The sequence below is a fragment of the Grampus griseus genome (assembly GCF_964374135.1).
Source record: "Grampus griseus genome assembly, chromosome: 8".
NCBI lineage: Eukaryota > Metazoa > Chordata > Mammalia > Artiodactyla > Delphinidae > Grampus > Grampus griseus.
Genome location: NC_139002.1, coordinates 58,989,716 through 59,014,032, shown reverse-complemented (window position 1 = coordinate 59,014,032; position 24,317 = coordinate 58,989,716). Strand labels below are relative to the sequence as shown.

The window sequence follows — 24,317 nt, the reverse complement described above, 5'->3', positions numbered from 1 at the left end:
GCTTAACAGGTACCTGCAGCGTCCCACTACTGAGCTCCCGCCCTGCCTCCAGGAAGCCTTCCTGGAGAGTTCAGAGAAAGGAACAGGCCTCACGCCAGCTCATACTTGGGCCCAGACACCATTTCTGTCCCCATCGAGCGTTTCTCCTTGTCCACTCTGTGATGTCTGTCCTCTGTCTGACGGTCAGCAGCTGAGGCTGGCGCTGATCCGACACGATTGCACACACCCCCGTCAACCACAACACACCGCAATCCCTCTCATTCCCATGTGGCATCCACTCTGTGTCATACTCACCACCTCAGGGCAACACACAGGGACACGATCACTGTCACCTTCATGTGGCATGTCCCACATACTCAGTGACACACAATCACTTCACAGTGTCCACAGTGTCACACATCACTGTCACGGGGCCACACACAGTGAAACTATCACTTTTGCCCTCAATCAGGGTGGCCCACCTTCAGCGTCACACACAATGTCTCAAGGTCCCCAGTGTCACCCTCACACAGCCTTACACATACAGTTCCAAGCTGGCTCTGTGTTGCACTGTCTCATTTCAGCGTCATCCAGGACCTTCTGACCTTAAAAATATCCACCTTTGGTGAAATGACATCATGTCTGAGATTTGTGTTAAAATACTTCAGCAAAGCAACCTACAAAATGGGAGAAAATATTTGCAATCATACATCTGATAAGGGGTTAGTATCCAGAATATATAAAGAAGTCCTACAGCTCAACCACAAAGCAAACAAACAACCTGATTTTAAAATGGGCAAAGGCCTTGAATAGACATTTCTCTAAAGATGTACGAATGGCCAACAAGCACATGAAAAGACGCTCAGCATCACTAATAATCAAGGAATGCGAATCAAAACTACAATGAGGGGCTTCCCTGGTGGTGCAGTGGTTAAGAATCCGCCTGCCAACGCAGGGGACATGGGTTCGAGCCCTGGTTCGGGAAGATCCCACATGCCACAGAGCAAGTAAGCCCGTGTGCCACAACTACCGAGCCCACGTGCCACAACTACTGAAGCTGGGGTGCCTAGAGCCCGTGCTCCACAAGAAGAGAAGCCACTGCAATGAGAAGCCCGCGCACCGCACTGAAGAGTAGCCCCGGTTCACCGCAACTAGAGCAAGCCCATGTGCAGCAACGAAGACCCAACGCAGCCAAAAATAAAAAAATAAAAAATAAATAAATGTACTTTAAAAAAAAGGAACCGCAATGAGCTACCACTTCACACTCATTAGGATGGCTGCTATTAAGAAAAAAAAAGGACTTCCCTGGTGGCACAGTGGTTAAGAATCCTCCTGCCAATGCAGGCGACACGGGTTTGAGCCCTGGTCTGGGAAGATCCCACATGCCGCGGAGCAATGAAGCCCGTGCGCCACCACTACTGAGCCTGCACTCTAGAGCCCGCGAGCCACAACTACTGAGCCTGCGAGCCACACTACTGAAGCCCGCAGGCCTAGAGCCTGTGCTCCGCAACAAAAAGAAGCCACCACAATGAGAAGCCCGCACACTGCAACGAAGACCCAATGGAGCCATAAATTAATTAATTAACTAATTAATTAAAGAAAAAAGAAAAAAGTGTTGGTGAGGATGTGGAGAAACTGGAACCTGGTACACTGTTGGTGGGAGTGTAAAATGGTACAGCTGCTGTGGAAAACAGTATGGTGGTTCCTCAAAAATTAAAGATTAAGTTACCATATGACCCAGCAATTCCACTTCTGGTTATATATCTAAAAGAATTGAAAGCAGGACCTTAAAGAGCTATTTGTACACCCATGTTCACAGCAGCACTATTCATAAAAGTCAAAAGGTGGAAGCAGGGCTTCCCTGGTGGCGCAGTGGTTGAGAATCTGCCTGCCAATGCAGGGGACATGGGTTCGAGCCCTGGTCTGGGAAGATCCCACATGCCGTGGAGCAACTAGCCCCGTGAGCCACAATTACTGAGCCTGCGCATCTGGAGCCTGTGCTCCGCAACAAAAGAGGCCGTGATAGTGAGAGGCCCGTGCACCGCAATGAAGAGTTGCCCCCACTCGCCACAACTGGAGAAAGCCCTCGTGCAGAAACGAGGACCCAATGCAGCCATGAATGAATAAATAAATAAATAAAAATTAAAAAAAAAAAAAAAAGGTGGAAGCAACCCAAGTGCCCATCAATGGATGAACTGGTAAACAAAATGTGGTTTATTCATGCAATAGAATATTATTCAGCCTCAAAGAGGAAGGGAATTCTGACATATGTTATAACATGGCATGGATGAACCTTGAGGACATCATGCTGAATGAAATGTCAGTCATGAAAAGACAAATACTGTATGATTCCACTTAATATGATATACCTAGGATAGTCAGATTCATAGAGACAGAAAGTAGAAGAGTGGTGGGCTGGGGGGAGGGGGAGATTGTTTAATGGGTATAAGTTTCAGTTTTGCAAAGTGAAAAATGTTCTGGAAAATGGCTGCACATCAATGTGAAGGTACTTAACACCGCTGAACCCTACATTTAAAAACAGTTAAGATGGTAAATTTTATGTTATGCACATTTTATCACAATTAAAAAAAATTTTAATAATGTATTTCAAGAAAGGAAAATGAAAAGAAAAGAGGGGTAGATGAGCTAAATATGTCTAAATCTTAATAACTGCTAGATTTGGGTGAGGGGTATATGGCAAGCGTATTATATCCTTCTCCCTCCTATTGTGTGTTTAAAATATTCCATAATAAAAAAAATTGTACTCTCCCTTGACCTCACACCTCTTTGCAGCAACCATGCCTCTCCTCTGCATCCCTTCACAGTGGAAGGTCTCCAAAGGGCTGACTATGCTCTGTCTTCACCTCCACTTACCACCTGCACAGGCCATCTGGCTTCTGGCCCCACCCTGTCCCCAACAGGGTTCTTGCCAGGCTTATTTAAGCACGTGGCCCAGCCCAGCACAATCTCCCTGATCCCACCTTACCTGACAGCGTGGCAGCCTCCCTCCCTGGTGAACCTCTCCCCTCCCGTGACTTCTGGCTTCACCTGTCTGGTCTCCTCCACCTCCCTGGCTGCCCCTCCTCTCTTTGCTGCTCCCCTTCACCTCAGGGCTCAGTCCTCATTCCTCACCTCTTCTCTCACTACGCTTTCTCCCTAGGTCATCCCAGCAAGGTCCATGGTTTAATAAAGCAGCTCTGCCTGCTGACTCCTAGATATATCCCCAGCCTGGCCTCTGCTGCCCACTGGATGTCTTCACCTGGGCGTCTGACTTACATCCGAAACAGGTCTGTCAGTTTCTGCCTCCTTGTCCTCCCCCATCCCATGAACCCTGACCTTCCCCGAGTCTTTACCCATCCCAGTAACATCTCCACCAACCATCCCTTGGTTCTTCAAGCCAGAAACCTGGCAGCCATCCTCCCTTTTTCCTTCTGGTTCATCCTCCAATTCATCAGCAAGTTCAGTCATTTCTACCTGCGAATATCTCCAAGGTTTGTCCATTTCTCTCCAACTCTGCCCACCCCTTAGCCCAGGCACCACCATCTCCTGCCTAGGGGGCTGCAGCAGCCTCCGACTGTCTGCCCGTCTCCTCTTGGCCCCTCCAACTGGTCCCCCGCACCCACTCTGCAGCCAGAGTACAGACTCTTTCAAAATCATAGACTGGATCATGTCATTTCCCTGCCTGAACCCGTCGGGCTCTTCCCATGACAGTATCACACACAGGGTTGTGTGTTCACAGTGCACGTGGTCACAACCATTACACACAGCATCACACATTCAATGTCAGGGTCAGGGTCACACAGTATCACACCCTGGTTTTCACACACTTGATGTCACTCTGTGTTACGCCCTTGGTCGCACACTCAGACTCACCATATGCCTGGGGCCCACACTGACCATTCAGTGTCAGACACTTGAGCTCCAAACTCAGGACCACACCTGTTATTGCACAGTGTCATTCATCTGTGTTTACATATTTCATCCTCACGGTGTCACACCCTCAGTGTCACACTTGGTCACTCAGCATCACAAAATCAGTATCACACAGTATCGGTGTCACACATTTGGTGGCACATCCACTGTCTCACACAGTCTTGGACAAGTGGTGTCAGACACTCGCTATCACTCAGTGTCACATACTCAGTGTCACATGCAATGACTCACTCTTCACACAGTATCCCATGATTTCACAAGCTCAGTATCACACCGCAGAACACCCGCTGCCCCACAATCAGTGTCTCAGTGCCACCCTCAGCATCACCCTGGGTCCCACAAGCTCCCCCCGCCCCCGCTGGGTCCAGTCGCCAGAGCTGCTGCCCCATGTCAAGGCTGCTTCCTGTTGTTGTGCTCAGCCACTGCCTGCTCCTTCAAGGATTTCCTGTTGTCAGGGCCCCAGTCAGGCCTGGCCCAGCCTGGGATACACAGCCTAAAGCCCCAGAGCCAGCTGGCTGGCAGGAGCCCTGGGCCCCTCTACCTGCCCCTATCCTCGCTGGGCCCGTGGGATTTTCCCCTGTTCAATCAACCTGGATCCCCCGTGTACCTGGGCTTGTGCTGTGTCACTGAAAGGAGCTGACCTCTGGGCCCTGCCCCACTCCCAGAGTGCCCAGGCCTGTGCTTCCCAGACGGGGGACTCTTGGGCAGCCTGGACGCAGCTGTCTGCATTGTCTGAGTGGCTTGGGACAAGACCTTAGCTGGTCTGCGGGGCTCAGACTGAAGCTACTGGGAGCCAGAGGAGAGGGACTGGGCGGGAAAGGCGGAGGACACAGGGTTAGGGGGTTAGGGAGTTAGGGAAGGCTTCCCAGAGGAAGCCAGCTGAGAGCTGGGACAGACAAGGAAGTGGAAGAAAAGGCATCCCAAGGTGGGGGCAGCAGACAGGAGCCAAGGGTTGGAGGCAGGAACCGGAGGAGACAGGTTGGCAGGGATGAAGATAGGAATGTGAGAGGGCGTGAGGTTAGGCTGCCAGTTTCTCTCCCATCTGCTCCCTCCTCTCTCACACCAGCATTCAGACTCCAGCTCCAGGCCGGAGCCTCAGGGCATGCCCTTCCTGGCCCTGCCTTCGATCCCCCCAGATTGCCCCTCAAGGCCACCAAGCCCCCTCACCTCCTGCCCCAGGCCAGCCCGCAGGAAGGACAGGCGGAGGCCAGCGCACGCTCCCCACACGGCCGAAGATAAATATTTCCCGGGAAACGGAACTTGTTCTCTCTGTGTTTACAGCCAAGGGCCAGGCAGAGTGGGGGGAGGGGAGGGGCCAGCCAGAGGAACCTCGTCCAGCCCTGGGGCCCACAGCATCTGGCCCGGCCTTGCCCCAGACCTGCTGTGTGACTCTGAGTCAGTCCCCACCTCTCTCTGAGCCTCCACTGCAAGGCCTCAAGGGGACCTCCCTGGGCCTTGGCCTGCCCACAAGCCTGGCCCAGCTTCAGCTGCATCTTCTCTGGGTGAAAATCCCTGGTGCTTGATGCCTCCCCCTTCAGACTAGGCTTCTCTAATGGCAGGACCTGCATCTGCCCATCTCTGCCTTGTCCTTGGTCAGTCAGGGGTGTGGACAGATGGATGGACAGACAGACAGAGAAACAGGCTGTGGTGGCAGCTGAGACCGCCTCCCTGGCCCAAGTTCCTGCACACCCTGGGCCTGTGCAGCCCAACAGGTGGGCCCAGACAGATGGCAGGGCCTCGGGCCCCCAGGGATGCCAGATGCTATGGCCAACTTGTTGTCAGCAGCTCCCTCGGGGCTGTGGGGCATCATGGAGGCCACTTGCTCCTGATGTGCGGAATCCAGAAGGAGGCTGGCACATCTGCCAGTTAGGAGCATTCATTTAAGAATTTTAAATATAAGCCTGGAAAGTGCTGCCTGCAGCAGCCCTTCCAGCCTCGCCCCAATGCTCCCTGCATAGTAACCAGGGCTCCACTCACATGTCAGCCTTCTCCTGTGGAGACCTGGGGGCACCCTTCCCACAAACCCTTGCACAAGCTGCTCCTCTCACCTACAAAGCCTTTCCCAACCCCCATAGCAATCCTACCAGACAGGACCAGCTGGGCTCCTGCCCCTGCCTATGGCTGTCCCACCACGGGGGTCCACTTATTCACCATTGCTGGCCTCAGCCTCACTCCAAACTCTGAGACCAAGCATTCCTCAGACCAGGACCCAGGGGCAAAGAGGTGTTTGGAGCTGGGTTCTCAGCATGGAGCCAGTCTCCTGCAGCACGCCCTGAGTCCTTGTTCCAGGCTCCTCTGTGTTCTTGGTCCCGGTCCTTTGTTGGTCCTTGTTGCCCTCAGGAGGTCCTCTCAGAAGTCGACCACATGGCTCTGACTATCCAGCTGATCTCTGGTCTCATCAGGGACCTTGACCCTCCCCATCCTTCAAAGTTCAAAGGCTGCCTCCTCCAGGAAGTCTCCAAGACTGCACCCAATACAGCAACTGCCCCCTTCTTAGAACTACTCCAACCGCACCCCACCCACCCACCCCCCGCCCACAGCCATTCTCATTCCATCAGGAAGCATTTATTGAGCATCTACTAAAAAACCACATGGGCCCAGGAGAGAAAAAGGGGACTCAGCCTTGGTTCCTACCTGTCAGGTGTTTATAACTATGGGGGAAAGGATGTATAGCCATTACAACTACGTGGGAAAGGATATATAACCACATGGGGTAGCAAGTTATCCCACTGTAAGCTCAGGGAAGCTTGGCGTTGTGAGTGCCCAGGATAAAGGAGAGGCTGACTTGAGCTGGGTGGAGGATGCAATCTGAGAGGACTTCACAGAGGAGGTGGCATCTAATCTGAGGCTTGAAAAGGGAGTAGGTGGAGAAAAAAGGGAAAGGCATTCCAGAGAGAGGGGTCAGTGCGAACAAAGTCAGGGAGGTCAGGAAGAGTGGGTGTCCTGGAAGTGAGCACTGCCATGTCTGGGGGACAAGGGATGGACATGAGGAGGTCCAGCAGGCATGGCTGGCAAGGCCATGACAAGGGTGTGGTCTTTCCTTATCCCATGGGCAGGAATAGAGGAGTCAACTCCAGGCAGAGCATTAGGGTGCTTAGCGTGGATACCTGTAAACTTGTCCATGTCTACCTCTTCCCCAGCCCCTGCCCCAGCTGGGGCTCCCAAGCCCCCATCTCGGCTCTGAGAGCCAGCACAGAGAGGGCATGGACCCAGAGTGCTCAGCTTACTACTTGAACTGCCTCAGCCCTGACATCCAGAGAGAGCAATGGCCCTGGCGCTGAAGGAGGATTGCAGACTGTGCCTGAAGAGCCCCTCTCCCAAGCCGGCCAGCTGGCACAGGGGCCAGGGGGCCATCCCAAGCCGGTGTGCTGAACAGACGCCCGCTAGGTAGGAATGGGTCCTGGCAGGCCTGCTCTCGTGGCTGTCGTGCTGCCAGTGCCAGGAGAACGTGCTGTACCCACAGAACCTCCATGAACACAGCCCAGCCCTGCAGTGCACCCTGTCTCACAGAGCACAGCTGTCTAGACCTGGCCCCAAGGATCTCACCCTTGAGGGAAGCAGGGAGGGTACCAACTCTCTCCAAGGACCTTCTGTGGGCCAGGCCTGAGGCAGGCACCTCACACATACTGTCTTTGTAACTTCTCCAAGCAGCTTTGCCCAATAATAGTGATTATGTCCAATAATGATGAAGCTTCTTATCCCCCTTTGACAGGTGAGGAAACTGATGCTCAGGTTGGTTAAGGGACTGGCCCAAGGTCACACACCTAGGAAGTGGTGAAGCTGGGACTTGAACTCATGCCCATCTGACCCCATGGTCTGTCCACTGGATGAGGCCGTCATCTCCCCAGGTTCTGCTCCCTCAGGAGGGCTCTTCATCAGTCTCCCATCCCTCTTCCCTCTTTCCCTCCAGTGGTCCCAATAGTTTGAGCAACACCCTAGGGTCCCTATTCTCTCCAGTCCTATCCTTTCTATGTTACATCAACCTGTCTCTCCCCAGCAGGGCTGAGTGTGGGCCTGGGTACTCGGAAAAGGGTGCTAAGTAAACCCAGAAACACAGCAGCCTCCGCCCAGAGGCCAGGAAGACACCTGCCATCTTTGTGGTGGGTGTGGGGCTGGGGGCAGGATGGAGCTAAGAACTGAGGGGCTCAAAGCCCAAGATCCTCAGTATGAGAGAGGGGGCAGCAGGACCCAGGCCAAGGAAAGGCAGAGGGAGCAAATGGGGATGATCTGGGGATGCCTCATGGGGAGGGGGAGAAAGGAAGGGCAGAACTTGAATTTGCAGGGAGCATGGCCAAGGGTCTAGGGAAAGGAAGCTATGAACAGAGGCATAAACAAGAAGCCTGAGCCTTACTCCTTCCCTTGGGACCCAGCTCCCATTGCCCAGGATGGTCTCAGCTTCTCCAAAGCTCTCTCCCCTCTCCACTTCCTGGGAGGATGACAAATCCAGTCTTTCCTAGCGGGTGGCAGCAGCTGCTGAGACACTGCTGGCTCCCAGGAATACCATCTGTCCCAGCTCTGGGGGGAGCCCCCACCCCATGGGGAATGCCGTAACCATAAATAAATTAATAATGACTTTCCTGTTCCCCTGCTCCCTCCCCCTTCCCCAGCGCCCAGCTGCAGGCGCACTCTCAGGGCTGGGCTCCGTGTCCCAGCAGTGAGCCCACGCTGACCCCACTAGGCACCAGGCCCTGTGTGAGCGTCTTCTGCCATCTCACCCGAGGGCAGGGAGAGAGCAAGGGTTGGGCACGAGACACAGCTCCACTCTCAGCTCTGCCTCTGATTCACTCACTGTGTGACCCCCTGGGCTTCAGCTTCCCCAAAGTAGACGAATAACAGCCCCTGCCTCCCAGGGAGGTTGTGGGGATTAAACAGGGAAGTGTGTCTAACGCTCCTGGCCCAGAGGAGGGGCTGATATGGCAACAGCCTCCCCTTCCTCCCAGCCAGGCCCTGGGCACAAAGGAGGCTCATCTGAGGTTTGCTGTTTGGTCCGATTTCATACACAGCCCTCCTCTGTGCCAACCTTCACCACCCCCGGCCCACCCCATTTCTGCTGCTCAAGGCCCCACGGACACTAACGATTCCTATGAGGCCCCCCAAAGGCATGGTCAGGGGCTGGGATGGCACCCCTCATCTCAAAGGAAAGGCACTCGCTGAGCCCTCACCAGGTACCCTTAGGAGGGCGGTGGGAGACCCAGGAATGAAAAAGGCACATCCCAGGCAGGGCTCAGGATGCTCACAGTTCAGAGGGGAAGACACACAGAGTCACATAATGGAGAAAACAGGGTGCTAAAGGCACAGACAGCAGAATGCCCCAGCGGCTGGTGGCCAGGGCAGGAGAGCTCAGAGGAGGGAGCATGAGAGGCAGGGAGGGCTTCCTGGAGGAGGGGAGGCTAGAGCTGAGCCCAGAAGGATTTGGGAAGCTGAGGGGGGAAGAGGCCAGCAGGAGCGGTTCTAGGGAGGCAGGAGCGGATGAAGGGGGGACTGCAACCTGCCTGGGTTGCAGAGGGAGCAGGGGGAGGGGGAGCATGGAAAATTTTTAAGCCGAAAGTGACAAGTTCAGGTTTGTGTGTTAGAAAGATCCTTCTGGCAGCCACATGGAGAATGGGGGCAACTGAAAGCAGAGAGCCAGTGACTGTTCAGGGGAAAGATGACCAGTCCCGGACTGGGGCAGGCAGAGGGAGAGCAGGAGAGGAGTTCAGGAAATACTTAGGGCAGAGAATCAAGAGGGAATTGTTGGGTGAGGGTGGGGAGGACAAGGGAGGTGTCATGACACCCAGGTGACTTGGGAGGAGGACGAATCCTCAGGGGGAGAGAACTCTAGGGTGGGAGAGGTGGTCTTGGTGTGGGGTGACCCTAGGCTGGAGGGGGTGGGGCTGGGATTCGGCTCCAGCCTCCCAGTCCTCCCAGGGGTGGGGGCAATGCTCAGACTGACCCCCAGCTTGCGCCCCCCACCCCCCCAAGCCCACCCACTCCTCCCTCCGCTGAGCTCTCACCTGCAGTGTGCCGTCTCTACTCCCTGGGGGCACTGGCTCCTGTGCAAGGAGGTCCCGGCTGGCTGCAGAGACAAGAAGGCCAGGGGCTGAGGCCTGCCAGGCCTTCTCCCCTTCTCCCCAGGCTGCCCCTCCCCCAGCCCCTAGCAGACCTGGGGTCTCCTGTCTCCCACAGGTGGCCTCCTCCAGGGAGCCTTGCCTGATGGCGCCCTGCTTCCCATGGCCTCTGGCTCTGGTGTATTCTCAGTCCCTCAACTCTGAGAACAGAGCTAAACTCTTTCCTTAAGCCTGGGGCTCCTCAGGAGTGGAAAACCGCATTTTTACTCCTTCTGTGGTCCCCTCCACTTCTGCTTCTCTCCCTTCACTTCCCCTCTCTAAGCGTCAGCTTCCCATCTATAAAATGGGATTTGTAGTGCCCAGCTCACACAGTCACTGGGCTGGGCTGCCAGCTGGGTTGCTGTGAATCCTAAGTGAATGGGACCACACGTGGGAGTCCTCAGCCCAGTCTGGGCTCCAATCGGACACCCAACCTGCATCCTATAAGCACTACTCCACGGCTTCTCAAGGGCTGGTACACACAGAAGCCACTGCCTCAGGAGCTCCTCATTCTCAGGAGCCCACCGCCTGGGTGGCATCCGGAACCCCAGCCGCTCTGGGAGGCACTGCCCAGGGGCCGGCTGTCCCTCCCCACCCCCATCCACAAGCATACCCAGGCATCAGACAGGCACAGGCGGCGGGATATTCTGAGCCTGGCTTCATTCCCGTCAGCTGCTGGCCGCTATGCCAGCCTGGTGCGGGCGCGGGGGCTGATTTGATTTGGCAGCTTCAGAAGCGTGTGGTGGGGAGGGGGAGGGGGAGGGGGGATGAGACACCCATCCCTGCTAGGAAATAGCCTCAGGCGCTCAGCGAGCTGGGGAGGTTCTGGGTTCCCTGCCTGGTGCCCCTGTCTTCTCACTCAGGCTCAGGACACCTGCCCGTGACTGCTGGAATCTACGGTTTTCCTTAGTGGTGACCATAGGGGTGACAGTAGCTGCACCATAGTAGCTGCACCTAGCGTGTGGATGCTTGTAGCAAGGTGTCTGGTTGTCCCACGTGTCCCTGTGTCCTGTGGGCGTCTCCCTACTCAGCAGTGCCTTCAGCTGGGCCCCAGTGTTGCCCAGGATGCATGGGTCTGGGGGGGATGGAGGATGATGGTCTACACGGGACCATCTCCCAGGGCGACTGTGGCTCCATGGCTGGGCCTTGATGGGGGACTGTCTGCAGCCCAGGGCATGGCAAGGTCGCGCATGCGCCTGCATCTACTGCAGGGCCTCGTGTGCATTGGCTCGCCCAGTTCCTTCCCTCTGTGCGATGACCCCGCTAACCCAGCCATGTCCGGCAGAGGAAATGACGGGGACCAAGATAAGTGCCTGACCTCAGGGTCCATCCCTTTTGTCTGAAAGCCTAAACCTTCTTTACTTAACCCTGGCCTCCAATGGTCCACCCACCACCACCAAATTGCCCCAGGACAGCCCCTTCCCCTGCCCCTTGAGAAGAAGCAGTGCTAGTTTCACTTGATTCTCACTGCACCCCAGGCTCTCCACCACTCCCTGAAGAGGCTCCTGCCCCACGCCCTCTGGGTCCCCATCACCCACTTCAAGAACAGGGAAGGTGGACAGGATGAGTGGGGTCTCGGCTAGGCATTCACAGCGCCTCCATAATCCTGTCCCAGCCTCAGCGTTTACCACCCTCCTGCCTGCCCCATACTCAGAGCAGCTCACCCCTCCCAGAGGTCCCAGGAATCTCCACCACTCTGTTAATATGCTGCTGGTACCATGGGGACCTGGCCTCCACAGCTTCCAATTAGAGAGCTGCTGCTGGAGGTCAGGGGCTCTGATGCTCTGACCTCTGCACTGAAAGGGCAGGGGGCGGCGTGTCAGACCAGGACCCTCGTCCTAAGAGGTCCACAGGCCAGGACTGTGTCCCTGACACCAGCCAGGAGGTCAGGGTAGGGTGGAGCCTACTTTGGGAAAGACGCAATGTCTCATCTGTCACCGCCTCCCCATTGTCCCACTGTCCTCTGGGGACCTCAGGACTCTCCCCACCCAGCCACAGGAAGCTAAGCCCCTCCTGAGACAGAAGGAGGGAACACTGAAGGAGGGGCTCCAGGACCAGAGAGAGACTCAGCCGTGCCCTTGGGGTCACAGAGGAGGAACCTAGGCTCAATAGGACTCAGTTGTCACAAAGGGGCTGGTGGGATGAAGACTCTGCAGAGAGGTCCTGGGGGGCTTCCTGGAGGAGGTGTGTGGTACCTCACAGGAAGAGAACACTAGGTTCCAGGACAGCCTCCTAACTACGTGGTATAGGTTTGTACCTGGGACCTGTATGTAGTTGCAAGTGTCTTTGTGTCCATGCGTGCATGGGTGTGCATCCCAGTCATGGAGTCCCCAGCTCTGGTCTATGTCCCAAGGGCAGGGTCTGCCTGAGGTAGGGGTCAGCCAGGCAGCAGATCAGAGGACAAAGAAAAGAAGGGAGAACAGCTCAGGGCTGAGGAGAGAAGCCTGTCAGGTTGGTCATGACACAGTCAGTCCTCAAACCCTAGATGCCTGATGCCAAGACAGGGTGCTTCCGTGACCCAGGCTCTGCCACAGCCTACTGTGCAACTTTGGACAGGACCTTCCCCTCTCTGAGCTACTGTTCTCATCTGAAGAATAAAAGGAATGGACTTGATGACCTCCTAGAGCCCTCACAGTCTAACAATCTTTTGGAGAGACTGACCCACAAAGACAGCCAGAGATGGAACCTTACAGGATGGGGAGAGAGCTCAAAAGGAAGCAGAGACGACAGCGAGGGGTGGGATGGCAGGAGGACAAGAGAGGAGAACCCCAGGGAGGCCCATCGTGGGTCAGGGAGCTGGGGAGGGGTTCCCTGCTGGGGACCCTGTCCTCAGGGCCAAGACAGGACGTGGCAGACAATGCAGCCTTGCGCATGACAGGGAGCAGTTGTCACCACCCCACCTGCCTCCTGGCCTGCGGGAGGAGAAAGATGGTGGGTAACAGACAAATGCTCTGCCCCCCTGACCTGAGTCCTGCCTCCACTCCAGCTCTCCGGGCGTTCCAGGGGAAAGCGGGGAGCTGCAGGCAAAGTGGAGCTCCCAGGACTGGGAATCAGGAAGCCGTGTTTTAGGCCCTGCTGTGTTGTGGGATCGGGGCCAACTCCCAGCCTCCATCACTTGATCTGTGAACCCAGCAGGCTGGGTCTTGTGCAGCAGTACTGGGTTCTGAGGGCCCCAGCCAGGGTGGGCTCTCTAGAGGGCTGAGATCCTTCTCTCCTGCCTGGAGGTTCTTTCCCCACCTTTGATGTGGGTCTGAGACTGTGCACAGTCCAAGAGGCAGAAAGCCGCCGGACAAAGGAGCTGGCCTTGTGCTGGGCGGGAGGCCTGTGCTACAAGGGAGCCCCCATCGGTCATCAGCCCTCCAGGCCCCCTGGCCTGGGACCTCCCTTCCGTAAGCACTTCTCACAGCCACCTCCAGGGCACAAGCAGGGTCCTCCCTCCTTGGCCTGCGCTCAAAGGGTGCCAATGGGTCCCTAGCCGATGTCCGCACTGCCCCTCTGGCTGCCTGGCCTCTGCCCTAGGCGGAGGCCCTTTGTACTTGGGCCCTCACAGGCAGGGCTTCGTGCAGTCCCGTGTCTGCGTCCAGGAAGTGTTCATGTCCTGTTTTCCCCCTCAGGCCGAGGCTGCCAGGGAAGGAGAGGGTGGGGGTAAGCAGGCCTCTCCTTCCTCCACTGTGGACATTCCTCCCAGAGGCTTTAGGGGCTGGAAGGAAAGGGTACTCCTCTCTCTGCCATAGTCTGAAATGACTGAAGACTGGAGGCAGAGGGATGAAGGAAATGACCCCTTACCCTGAAAGCTTAGGGAGTGGTGGTTCTTGCACACGCACGCACACCAGTTCTGCTGCGGCAGGAGAAACTATCCGTGCAACCCAGGCTGAGATGGTCTCCTTCCCCACTGACACCAACCCAGCCCCTCCTCCCCTTCCTCCCTGGGGGTGGGGGCCACCCCGCCACCCCAAGCTGTCTCCATTGCTTCTCGCTATGTTTTTAATAACTGAACATCGACATTAACAAGGCAGGTGGTTGCAGCTCTTCCCAGAAACCCCATTTAGAATCATTGAATCATCAAATCATCAAATCCTAGAATCCTGGAATCACAGAACGTCTGCTTCATCGGCTCCTGGAGTCTCAGTATCTTAAAGTCACAGAATGTCGGAATCATACAACCACGCATCCACACAGCCCTGGCCGGGAGCTGAGGATCATGGAAGGCTGGAACCCCACAAACGGACAATGCCAGATTCTCCAGAGAGCTCATCCACCCCAACTTCCTCCTTTTACAGGTGAGAAAATGCAGCCCAGAAAGTGGCCTTATGCAAGGTCACTGGACAGTAGGAGCCAAGAAATGGCCGGCTCCCAATTGCAAGATGGGACCTCAGTAGCCCAGTCTTGCGGAAATGGCGCCACTCTTACTTTCGGAAATACAGATATTCAAGTTGGGGCGATGCTGCTCTTTTAGCTTTGCTCATTTCTCCTCCCTCCCGACCCCACCCCCACTGGGCCCTGCATCTCTCCACCCCTCTTACCCTTGGTTCCTGCAACTCCCTCACCTTTCCCCCTCCCTGGGTCTGTACTCAGGCCCCTCAAATAAAGGCAACACTAGATGGGTGAAGTTCGAAGGGTCAAGTCCCTCAGGGTGGAGGACAGGAAAAGCAAAATGCCTGCCCCCTGACGCTACCAGCCAGAGAGCAGGCTCCCCAGAGGAGGTGCCCTGAACAAGAGACCAGAACGTCCTGGACCCCCTGGGGGTCCAGCCACACCAGAGGCAGCAGCTTCAAGGAAGCTGGAATCAAAGAGGAGGGAAGCAGTGAAGGCTTACCGTTGATATTAAACCATCACAGATGTATGTTTAGCGTTTTCATAAATTTACATTTTAACTCGTTTTGGAATGTACTCACACATTTTAGAATTTGAATTTTATTAAGTATTATATTTTACAGATTGTTTTAATTTTTGAATTCTGAATGCTCTTCGCCCAGGGCAGATCCCGTGTCCCCACGCTACAGACAAGGACGCAGCAGCCCCCAGTGGGATCCAGGTCCCCTGGTTTCCGTTTAGCTTCAAAGCTCCTGACCTGGGACGCCATTCTGAGACCTTCTGCTCCTTAGAGGGCCCTGACCCAGGCCCAGGCATGTGACCTCAAACCGTGTCTTCCCTCATGTGGCCACCCATACCCCAGGGTGGCGCTCTCTCTCCCTTCACCTCTACAGCTGACGGGCTCCCTCCTCTACCTCTGCCCCCTCTGTCCCCTCCCCTCCAAATTTGGCTTTTCCTTATTCAGTCTCATCCCATGTCGGAACCACACTGCCTCAGCCTCCTGCCTCACTCCTTCTACGTGCTCCCCACCCCATGGCCCAGGGAGCTGCTTCATAACACGCAGGTCTGAACAGTCCCTGAACTGCTTTCATCTCTTCCCCTAGTGTGCAGTTCCCTCCGAAGAAAGGACATGGCATAAAAGTCCTGCACAATTTGGCCCCTTCCAGCCTCACTAGCTTCATCTCCTATGCTACACACACACACACACCAATCCCATCACTCAGCCACTCTGGCTGTCCAGCATCCAGCTCCATGGAATGCTTCCCTCCTTCTGTCTGTCACCAGCAAGCCTTCACATTCGCCATTCTCTCCTTCTCTCTGTCCAGAACTTTCTCCTGGCTCATTCCTCAGCTCTCACTTTAAATGTTTCCTCCTGGAAGCTTCCCAACTTGCCCTCCCTTCCACTCTGGGCTGAATTCGGGGCCCCTGCTCTGTCCCACCATGGCCCCCAAGTTTCTCCCCATTGCTGCCTTCCCCCCACACAATCTACCAGCATCAATCTTTGTCTGTGCCCCTCCGCCACCCTATCACCTGTCCACCCTTGGCCCTGGTACCTGGGTCTGTCTACCTGCCAAGAGGCAGACGCCTTGTTGCTCAGACTTGGCACAATGTGTGGCCGAAATTTAAGGCCCCCACCATGCTCTCTTTACCTACCCTCTCTGCCAGGCACAGAGTAGGTGCTCACTAACTGTCCACCTATTAAGGCCTGGCAGCACACAGTGTGTGGCACGGACAGGGAGTGCTGGGGTGCTCAGAGGAAGTGAGAGTCCCCGGGCTGGGCTGGGGACTTCCTGGAGGAAGCATTTGGGATGATCCTCCACATGTCAGTCCTAACACAGAAGTTGAGGACAGGCCACAGGAAGTCCCCAGCCAGCCTTAGGGCCATCAGGGCAAACCATCAGAGTGGGACCAGAGTCTGAAATGAGGGAGATTCAGTGACCAGAGCCAAGGACAGGGCCACTGGAGGGGCTGGTGGTGCATTTGGGGAAGACTTGCTGGAGGAGGGGCTACTTCTGGCTGGTTTGGGGCAGGGGAGAAGGTGGAGATGAAGCAGGTTGGAGACAGAGATGTGAAAGAGAAAGCTCTGTTCCTTCTTGTCCTTTACACCTTAAAGGAAAGGGAGGTGGGATTCGGATGGGCAAGAGGAAAGAAAGAAGGCCAAGGCAGCATGGAGCTAACATCAGTGCTGACACCATGGCCAGGGTGGGTATGGGTGGCTGGGGCTGGCAGGGAGCAGGTTCCCAGCTGTGGTTGGGAAACATTTCCTGTCTCCTTGCCAGGGGGGTCATTAATAATCATTTACCCTCCACAGGCAGCACGGAGGCTAGCCAGGGAGCAGCATGGTGCTGGGGCCGGAGCCCAGCCTGGCAGCCAGGAGAGCTGTATTTTAGGACCAGCCCTGCCACCTTGCTGTGAAACCTGGACAAGTCACCTGGCCACTCTTGGTCTCTGGTAACACTGGTCAAAGGAGGGTCTTAAGAGGAGGCTCCCTAAAGATCTCCCTGCTCTGGGCCTCAGTTTCCCTAGATGGCAGCGGGGCTGCCACCCCTACAGGGGGTTAGAGACCTCTGATGATCAATATAAGCATCTATGTTGAACCTAGCTCAGGACACATGGGATGGGCAGACCCAGCCCAGCCTCTCAAGAGCTTGAATTCTGGCAGGAGCCAGACCCCAACACCATGGGATGCATGCCTGGAGCATATCATGTGCATGTCAGGCTGCGGGAAACAGAAGGGAGGGCCGTCTGCCCAAGGCCTGAGGGGCTGACAGTGTGGCTGGGCCATGAAGATGGGGTTTCTTAGACACAGAAAATGGGAGTCCCATGAGGCCTATTTAGTCACTGCTATGACTGCAGCACTTAACACTGTGCCTGCCTGGTGCATAGCAGGTGCTCAATAAATGCTTTCAGACAACAGAATGAGCTCCTGTTAAAGGAGACATTTGTGAAAGGAGCTTGGAATTTGGAAAGAGCTGCCTAAACGGTGATGACGAAGATGATGACAATGATGATTCTGCCCAAAGACAACAGGATGGGAAAAGGTGACATGAAAGCTTGAGAAGGTAGGAGGCCCAGGGATGGCCATCCAAAACCAGACAGTATTGCCTGGGAATGATCAACAGCCTTCAAGATCCCTTCTTCCAGTTGGGCTAGAATTTTCCTCAGCCTCAGGCCACATTTCTCTGCCCATCCAACACCCCCTTCAAGGCTCAGCTCAAGCCCACTCACTTCAGAGAACCTTCTAGAATGTGGTGCTGAGGCATTGGCCCCGAGCCCCTTCCCCTGACTGACTCTGATGGTCTCTGTGCCTTCCAACCACAAGGAGTCCTGGCCTTTCGTGCTCTCAAGTCCTTGTTGGCAGACTGTCCACTAAGGTCTCCCCATAGCTTTCTCTGGAGGGTATGACCTGGATCCTCCTACTGGGTCCATCAGACTAGAGGGTCCCCAAAGATGTGATCTGGCTTCGTTTTTCAGAAAAAGGTCTCTGTGAGGAAAGCAACTATCCCCCCATCAGATATGGGGTCAACACAAGTGCAGATAGATTGAGCTCTTCCGGGTTGCCTCCCAGCCCAGTGACCCTATCTGGGCGCCACACAGAGAAGGGAAGAGAACTGGGCAGCATGCAGAAGGGGGCACTTGGCTTCTCAGCACCCCGGAGATGACATGAGAAGGAAGGGCAGTGGGCCACACTTGGGACTAAGACATCATGGTTGGCAAACTTGCCTAACTCCCAGCCCAGCCCCAGCTGCTACTGCGCCGAGGAGGCGCCACCGGGGATACCACCCAGGCCTCAGTGCCTGCGCCTGGACCCCCACCCTCTGCGGAGAACCATGAGGTGGTAGTAAACACAGTGAGCCCGAGACACGTGCATCCTCTCCCCGCCCCTTCCAATCCCGGCCCAAAACATGAGACAGGCTAAGAGGAAAAGAACAAAGGTTCCAGGACCTCCACATCGCCCGCCGCCCGCCTGTCCAGCGCCTGTTCAGCCGGAAACCCAAGACAAAGGCCTTGGTGAAAGCGAGGAGGATGAAGGGCAAAGGGTAGAGGCAGCCTGGCTTGGGCATCTCAGGGGACCTAACTGGGAGGGAAGCGAGAACAGGATGGCAGCCAAGCCTTCCCTGCACACACACATCACTCCACAAACATTTATGGGACACCTGCTGTATTCTGCACACCCGAACATCACATACCTCATTCCTCACCCCACACACCTTATACACCCAATCCCTCACCCCCTGCAACACCTTCCACAGCCCTCCAGCCCCCCCTCTCCCCACACATACCCTAGCTAACTAGATACCCTTCACATGTAAACAGCTCACAGGGAGAGAAGATCACATAATCCACGTGTCACACCGAAAAGCCATCCAGCTCACACACCCACACTTCACGCCACACTCACACTCAACCTCCCACGCGCACCTCACACACCCGACACTCACCTCTCCAAGCACAGACACACAGTTCCAATTAAATTCAATACACACACATCACCTAGACATAGAGACACACCCTGCATAGATAATGTGCACACCTAATGTCACACCAAAATGTCAAATGTTTGCGGGCACACACAGCTCCTTAGCACAGACAGTCCTGCCTGCACACTGCCTCCTCCCCACATGTACTTGGGCATGCGCGCGCGCGCACACACACACACACACACACACACACACACACAGAGTCAACAAGTCCTTGCCTTGGCCCCCTGGACCCTGGCTGCTGCACACTTTCCTACCCAGAGCTGTACAAACAGTCATCACACAGACACATGACACTTAAACACCAACACACAGGTCCCAATATATTTCCCGAGCAACTCCAGGATGTAACTCGGTGACTCGAAGCCAGTCACCTAGGCTGCAAACCCACTCAGACACAGCTCTCCCACCCCCACTCCCCTCTACCAAGACATCCAATGAAACCTTTCATCAGACCCCTCCAGCGGCTCTTCCTGGTTACACACAGCAGTCCATAACACACACAAATACACACACAATCCCCCTGTAAGCTGCCCCTACAACTACTCCACCCCACGATGACACACAGTCATGTACACATAAGTTCCCCACACACACAACAGTCATACATACACCTACCACTCCACACTCACAACTCGGCCTCCCTAGCTGCACACGCCATGCAACGCCATTACACTCACGGTCCTCACACTCAGCATAAGCTCCCACAGATCCCCCCAATAATCCCACCGCTGATGACACACACAATACTACATGACACAACACACATGATCACACACAAGGCACACCCAACACACACAACCCAGCTCTTCCTACTCAAACACATACCACCCAGACTCGCCCAGCCCTGGACACCTCCCACCACAGGTGACTGACACCAGGTTGCAGGCTATTCCTCCCCTCCCTCATCCCAAGCCCCCGGCTTCCCAAGTCCAGTTCAGCAGGGATGAGGGGGTTTATAAGTTATGAACCCCAGTGCCCCACTGCACAATCCCCACCCACCTTAAATCCCTCGGTACCGCCCAAGGGCTGCTTGCTCCATGTTTAGCCCCTTCCACCAGCACCCACACCATGCCATGCCTGACAACAGGGGAGGGGGAAGAGGTCCTGGGGACACCGGCGGGGCATTCTGAGCCTGTCCCCTCACCACCCCAAAGTAGAGGCTGATATAAGGGGAAGAATGACCACAGGGAAAAGCCCTAGAACAAAAACAGAAACCTAGAGAAACTGGGGGAGTGATGAGCAGGCTGAGAGAGGGGGGCACGTAGGCAAAAGAGACCAAACAAGAAAGAAATAGAGGGGCAGAGGGAGAAGATGCCCAGAAAGACTCAGAGGAGAAACGGGGGCCACCATACCCAGAGAGAGACAAGAGGAGAGGGTGAGACAAGCAGGAAAAGGCTAGGATCTTCTATACAGGAGGGAGGAGGGAAAGCAGGAAGAGGGTGGGAGGGGGATCCTGCAGAGAAGGCGAGACAAACTGTAATGGAAAGAGGCATTTGGACCCTGGGTGGGGTCTGGTGTGAGGACTGAAGTCCAGGTGTTTGAGTGGGAATCTGGGTGAGGGCATAGATGAGTCTGTGGAGTCGGGGTTCAGGGGCTTGAGATGAGGGGCCCCAGCTCTAAGGGGGGGTCCTGGTTGAGAGTCGGGGGTTCAGGTGTTCTGGGTGGGCCTGGAGTCTGATAAATATATTGGGGGTCCAGGGCTATGGGCAGGGGTCCTCCACTAATCTGGGAGGCAGGGGGTTCCAGGCTCAAACAGAACTCTTGGGTGTGAACAGGGGTCCCATTGTGGATTGGGAGTTCAGTGCTTGGGGGTGGAGTCCCAGATCTGAAAAGGGTTCAGAGTCTGGCGTGAGGCTTTGAACTGTGAGCTAAGGACTCAATGTCTCTAGGGTACGGGCTGCAGTCCCAGCACAGAAGTGGGATTTTCAGCTGGGGAGGGGTCCCCACCCTGGGGTCCCCACCCTAGAAGGGTTCAGGGACGGGGTAGACCATGGGACCGGCGACAGCACGCTCCGCGGAGAACCCGGCCTGGCGCTCACCCAACACCCCGTTCCCCCCGTGCCCAGAGCCGGGAGGGGCGGGGGGCCCTACCTGCAGGCTGTCGGCGCATGGCTGCGGCGGCGGCGGCTCGTCCGGCTTGAGGAAGACCTGCTGGCCCCGCCTGAGGAATTGGACAACAGCGATGAGGATGTGGTGCAGCACCAGGACCATGCTCGCAGCCGCCCGCCCGCCCGCCCGCCGGCCTGGCCGCTGCTCTTGGCCAGGGCGTCCGCGACGGCTTCGCCTGATCCGCGCGAGTGTCCGCCCTGGCCCCGCCCCGAACCGCCCACTTCCCGCCCCCCGACCGCCCCGGCCCCGCCCACCTTCCGCAACCGCGGACAGCACCTCTTAGCTCGTCCAATCTTCCCACCCCCACCAGAGCCCCCCACCAGCTCTCACTTCCCTTATCTCTCTGCTCTCAAGATTCTTCCAGCTTGTGCGCTATTAGGATCCCCCGCCTGATAGCCTGCTCTCAGCCTTCGCTCCCTTCTCTTGCCCCTTCGCTACTCCTTTCACTACCTCTCAGGGGTCGCCTCTCTGAGCCTCTCTCCTGATCACATCCTCTCCCCCCCACCACTTACTTAATAAAGTCCTGGAGCCAGGCTACAGTCCCACGGCAGAGACCAGCGCAGTGAGGGGGCGGGGGGGGCGGTCCGGAGGGGGAGATAGAGGGGAAGGGACCGCTGGCACGAACAAGGAGCCCTGGGCTTGCTCTTCTTCCAGGAAAAAGGGAGGAAATCGGGGGAAATTTCAGAGGTCGCTCCGAGTCTGACAGGCCCTGGAAGCAGTAGCAAATCTGGGAGGGAGACACGTGCGCACTGACACGCGAGCGCACACACAGGCGCACCATTCCCAAGTTGTGGGTAGGGGCACTGGGCCCCCAGCACTGGGCAGGCAGGTCTGCGTTGGGGTCCCCGCAAGCCAGAGAGGGTGCAGGCCCCAGGGCCACACAGTCCACAGTTCCGCGGTGGGACTTGGCGAGCCGAAGCGCAATTCACCGCAGAGCGGCCTCTGTGCTCAGGCGCCCGCTGCAGCCGTGACGCTCCTGCGCCCCCTGCTGTCCCAGCGCGGCGGCTCAGCCCGGCCCGATTTGCCATCTGCGCGGGAGGGGCGGGTGTCGGAGGGGAAAGGGGTCACCTGGGCCAGCTCCCTGCCTGGACCCAACCGGTTCCTAGCCTCCGCTTGGCATGAGGTCGGCTGGGGCGGTGGGACGTGTCTGGACTGGAGGGTGCTCTTGGGTGTCTCCTGGCCATTGCCGGCTAGCTACTTACTTTATGACCTTGGTCAGATCCCCTCCCCAGTTGGTTTCTGGGCTTTCGTCTTGCCATCTCTTTCACAAGACTGCCAGGAGAATCAACCCCACAATGGTGCGAAGGCAGCCAGAGTCCCCTGACAGCCCTCGCTGTGGTCTGACCTGAATCCTTCCCATGTACTGCGGTCCCCTCTCTCTGCAATTCTCCCCTTAACCCTCACCCGCCACCCCTGTTGGAGGGTGACTCAGTGACCCTCCAGCTTCCCAGCTCCCCACCTCACTGGGCTGATTCATCTGGGCCCTTTCTCCCTGGGGAGTGATTTCCTCAAGGTTGAGTCATTGAGCCCAGTCCTGGACACAGTCCAGGCACCTGGCACACAGGCTGGGCAGAGCCCTAGCTGTGTCACAGCTCAGGGGGAAGCCCTCCATGCCAAGAGTTCTCCCACCTCTCTTTCTGAGGGCCAACTCTGAACAATGCCTCTTCCCCTGCTCACACACCTTTAGTGACTCCCTACCATCAGCACAATAAAGTCCCAACCCTCAGCCTGACACGGCAGACCCTCTATGACTTAGCCCCAGCTTGTTTTTTCAGCTTTGACCCTCTTGCCACCGTTCCTTAAATTTATACTTCCCGCTCTACTCAGATGCGTGACTGACTCATTCTCACCTTCAGGCTTTTACCCAGCCACCCCAACCCTAATGTCCTCTAGATCCTATCAGCCTGCTTACCTTTCAGGGGCCAGTCGGAGGCCCACCTCCTCCAGGAGGCCTTCCCTGGATGCTACCTCAGCCCTCTGGGTCCCCCTTCTTGCACCTTTCCTAAGCGTCATGTCTGGGGGCAATTTCACTGCATCTTATTTTACTGCATCTTCAAATTGGGGGCAATTTGTCCTACTTACTAACACTGTAGAAAACATTACATGGGCTAAGATATGTAAAGGTTCTGGCCCAGAAAAAGGCCTCCCTTCTCTTTTTTTGGCCTCAGTTTCTTGCTCTGTAAAGGGAGTGACCAATGTAAGGGCTATTATAAGTCTGAGGCCAGTGCACAAATCTCTTGGTAAATCCTGAGCATCTGTCATCAGCTCAGTCTTGGGCTCCGGATATGCGGGTGGGACAAAGGCATCCAGGAGGCATCTGTTACAGCCACTCGCCAGAGGCGTTTGTTCTTCAGGAGAGGCCATCTCAGACCTCACAGTCAAGGGCCAACCCTGGCCTGGCACGGCCAGCATCTCTTGGGCTTTAACATTTGCTGAGCACTTACTCTGTGACTCACAGTTCATCTTCTCAACAACACTATAAGGTTGGACCCATTATTAGCCACATTTTACAGATAAGGAAAACTGAGGCACAGAGAGACTAAGTAACTTGCCCACAGTCACACAACTAATAAGTAGTAGAGCCAAAATTCAAACCCAGGCCATCTGGCTCCAATCTGTGCTTTATATTCATTCTCTGCCTCTTGAGGAAAGGCATGTGAGAAAAACTAATTTTCCCACCTCTCCTTTTGTCCCCAAGAATGCACTCAGGGTCCTACACTCCCAGCCCCTGAACCCTCGGCCTGCCTTTGCCATGAGGAAGCCCAGCTTCAAGGGTACCTGGCTCAGCTCCACAGCCGCCTCTTTTCATCTCCCCACCTTACAGGTCACATTAAGCTGTCCAGTGGCCCAGCTACCTCAGACTCGGTATTTTAGGAAAAGGTGACTCAGCTGACAGCCTGTCAACCTGGCTACTGGGCCATTCAACCTCAGGCCCTGTCCAAGAACCAGCCCTTCCTCGTTCCTAACAATGACCCCTCTCTGGACCACTGCGCTTACAAAGCAATTCCTCACCCAGGACTGGTGAGCAGACTTTCACGCTCGTCATCTCTCCATATAAGAGTGTGACACCAGCAGGCCCTCCAAAGGCCCCAAATCTGCTCCCATCCTCCATGACCATGTGTCCTGCTTCCAGGAGCCTGTCTGCGTGCCTGACACGCATCTATCCTCTTGCTGCTGGCCATGGTCAGACTCCCAGAAGCCCAGGTTCTAACCTGAGCCCTGCCCTGACATGCTGGGTGGCCCCATGCAAGGCTCTGGCCCTGTGAAGGTTGGCCTGGTTCTCTTTGAGAACTCAAGCGGCTTGGGTGGAGGAAGGCAGGATCCGGGTAGGCCTAGCGGGGCAGAAGGCAGCTCTCTGGGGCAGGCACCCGGGCATGCCAGGCCCAAGGACTGTGAGCGAGGGCCAGATCCC

General features: G+C 56.0%; 1 protein-coding gene across 1 annotated transcript in view; it reads right to left on the bottom strand.

Moving 5' to 3' along the window:
- PDE2A (phosphodiesterase 2A) overlaps positions 1-21,019 on the bottom strand; it is a 65,109-nt gene extending 44,090 nt beyond the window's left edge. Inside the window, exon 1 of the mRNA XM_082660476.1 lies at positions 20,888-21,019. Within this exon, the coding sequence (XP_082516602.1) occupies positions 20,888-21,007 (120 nt within the window). The 5' untranslated portion in view covers positions 21,008-21,019. The remainder of the gene's footprint in view (positions 1-20,887) is intronic.
- Positions 21,020-24,317: the final 3,298 nt, after the last annotated feature.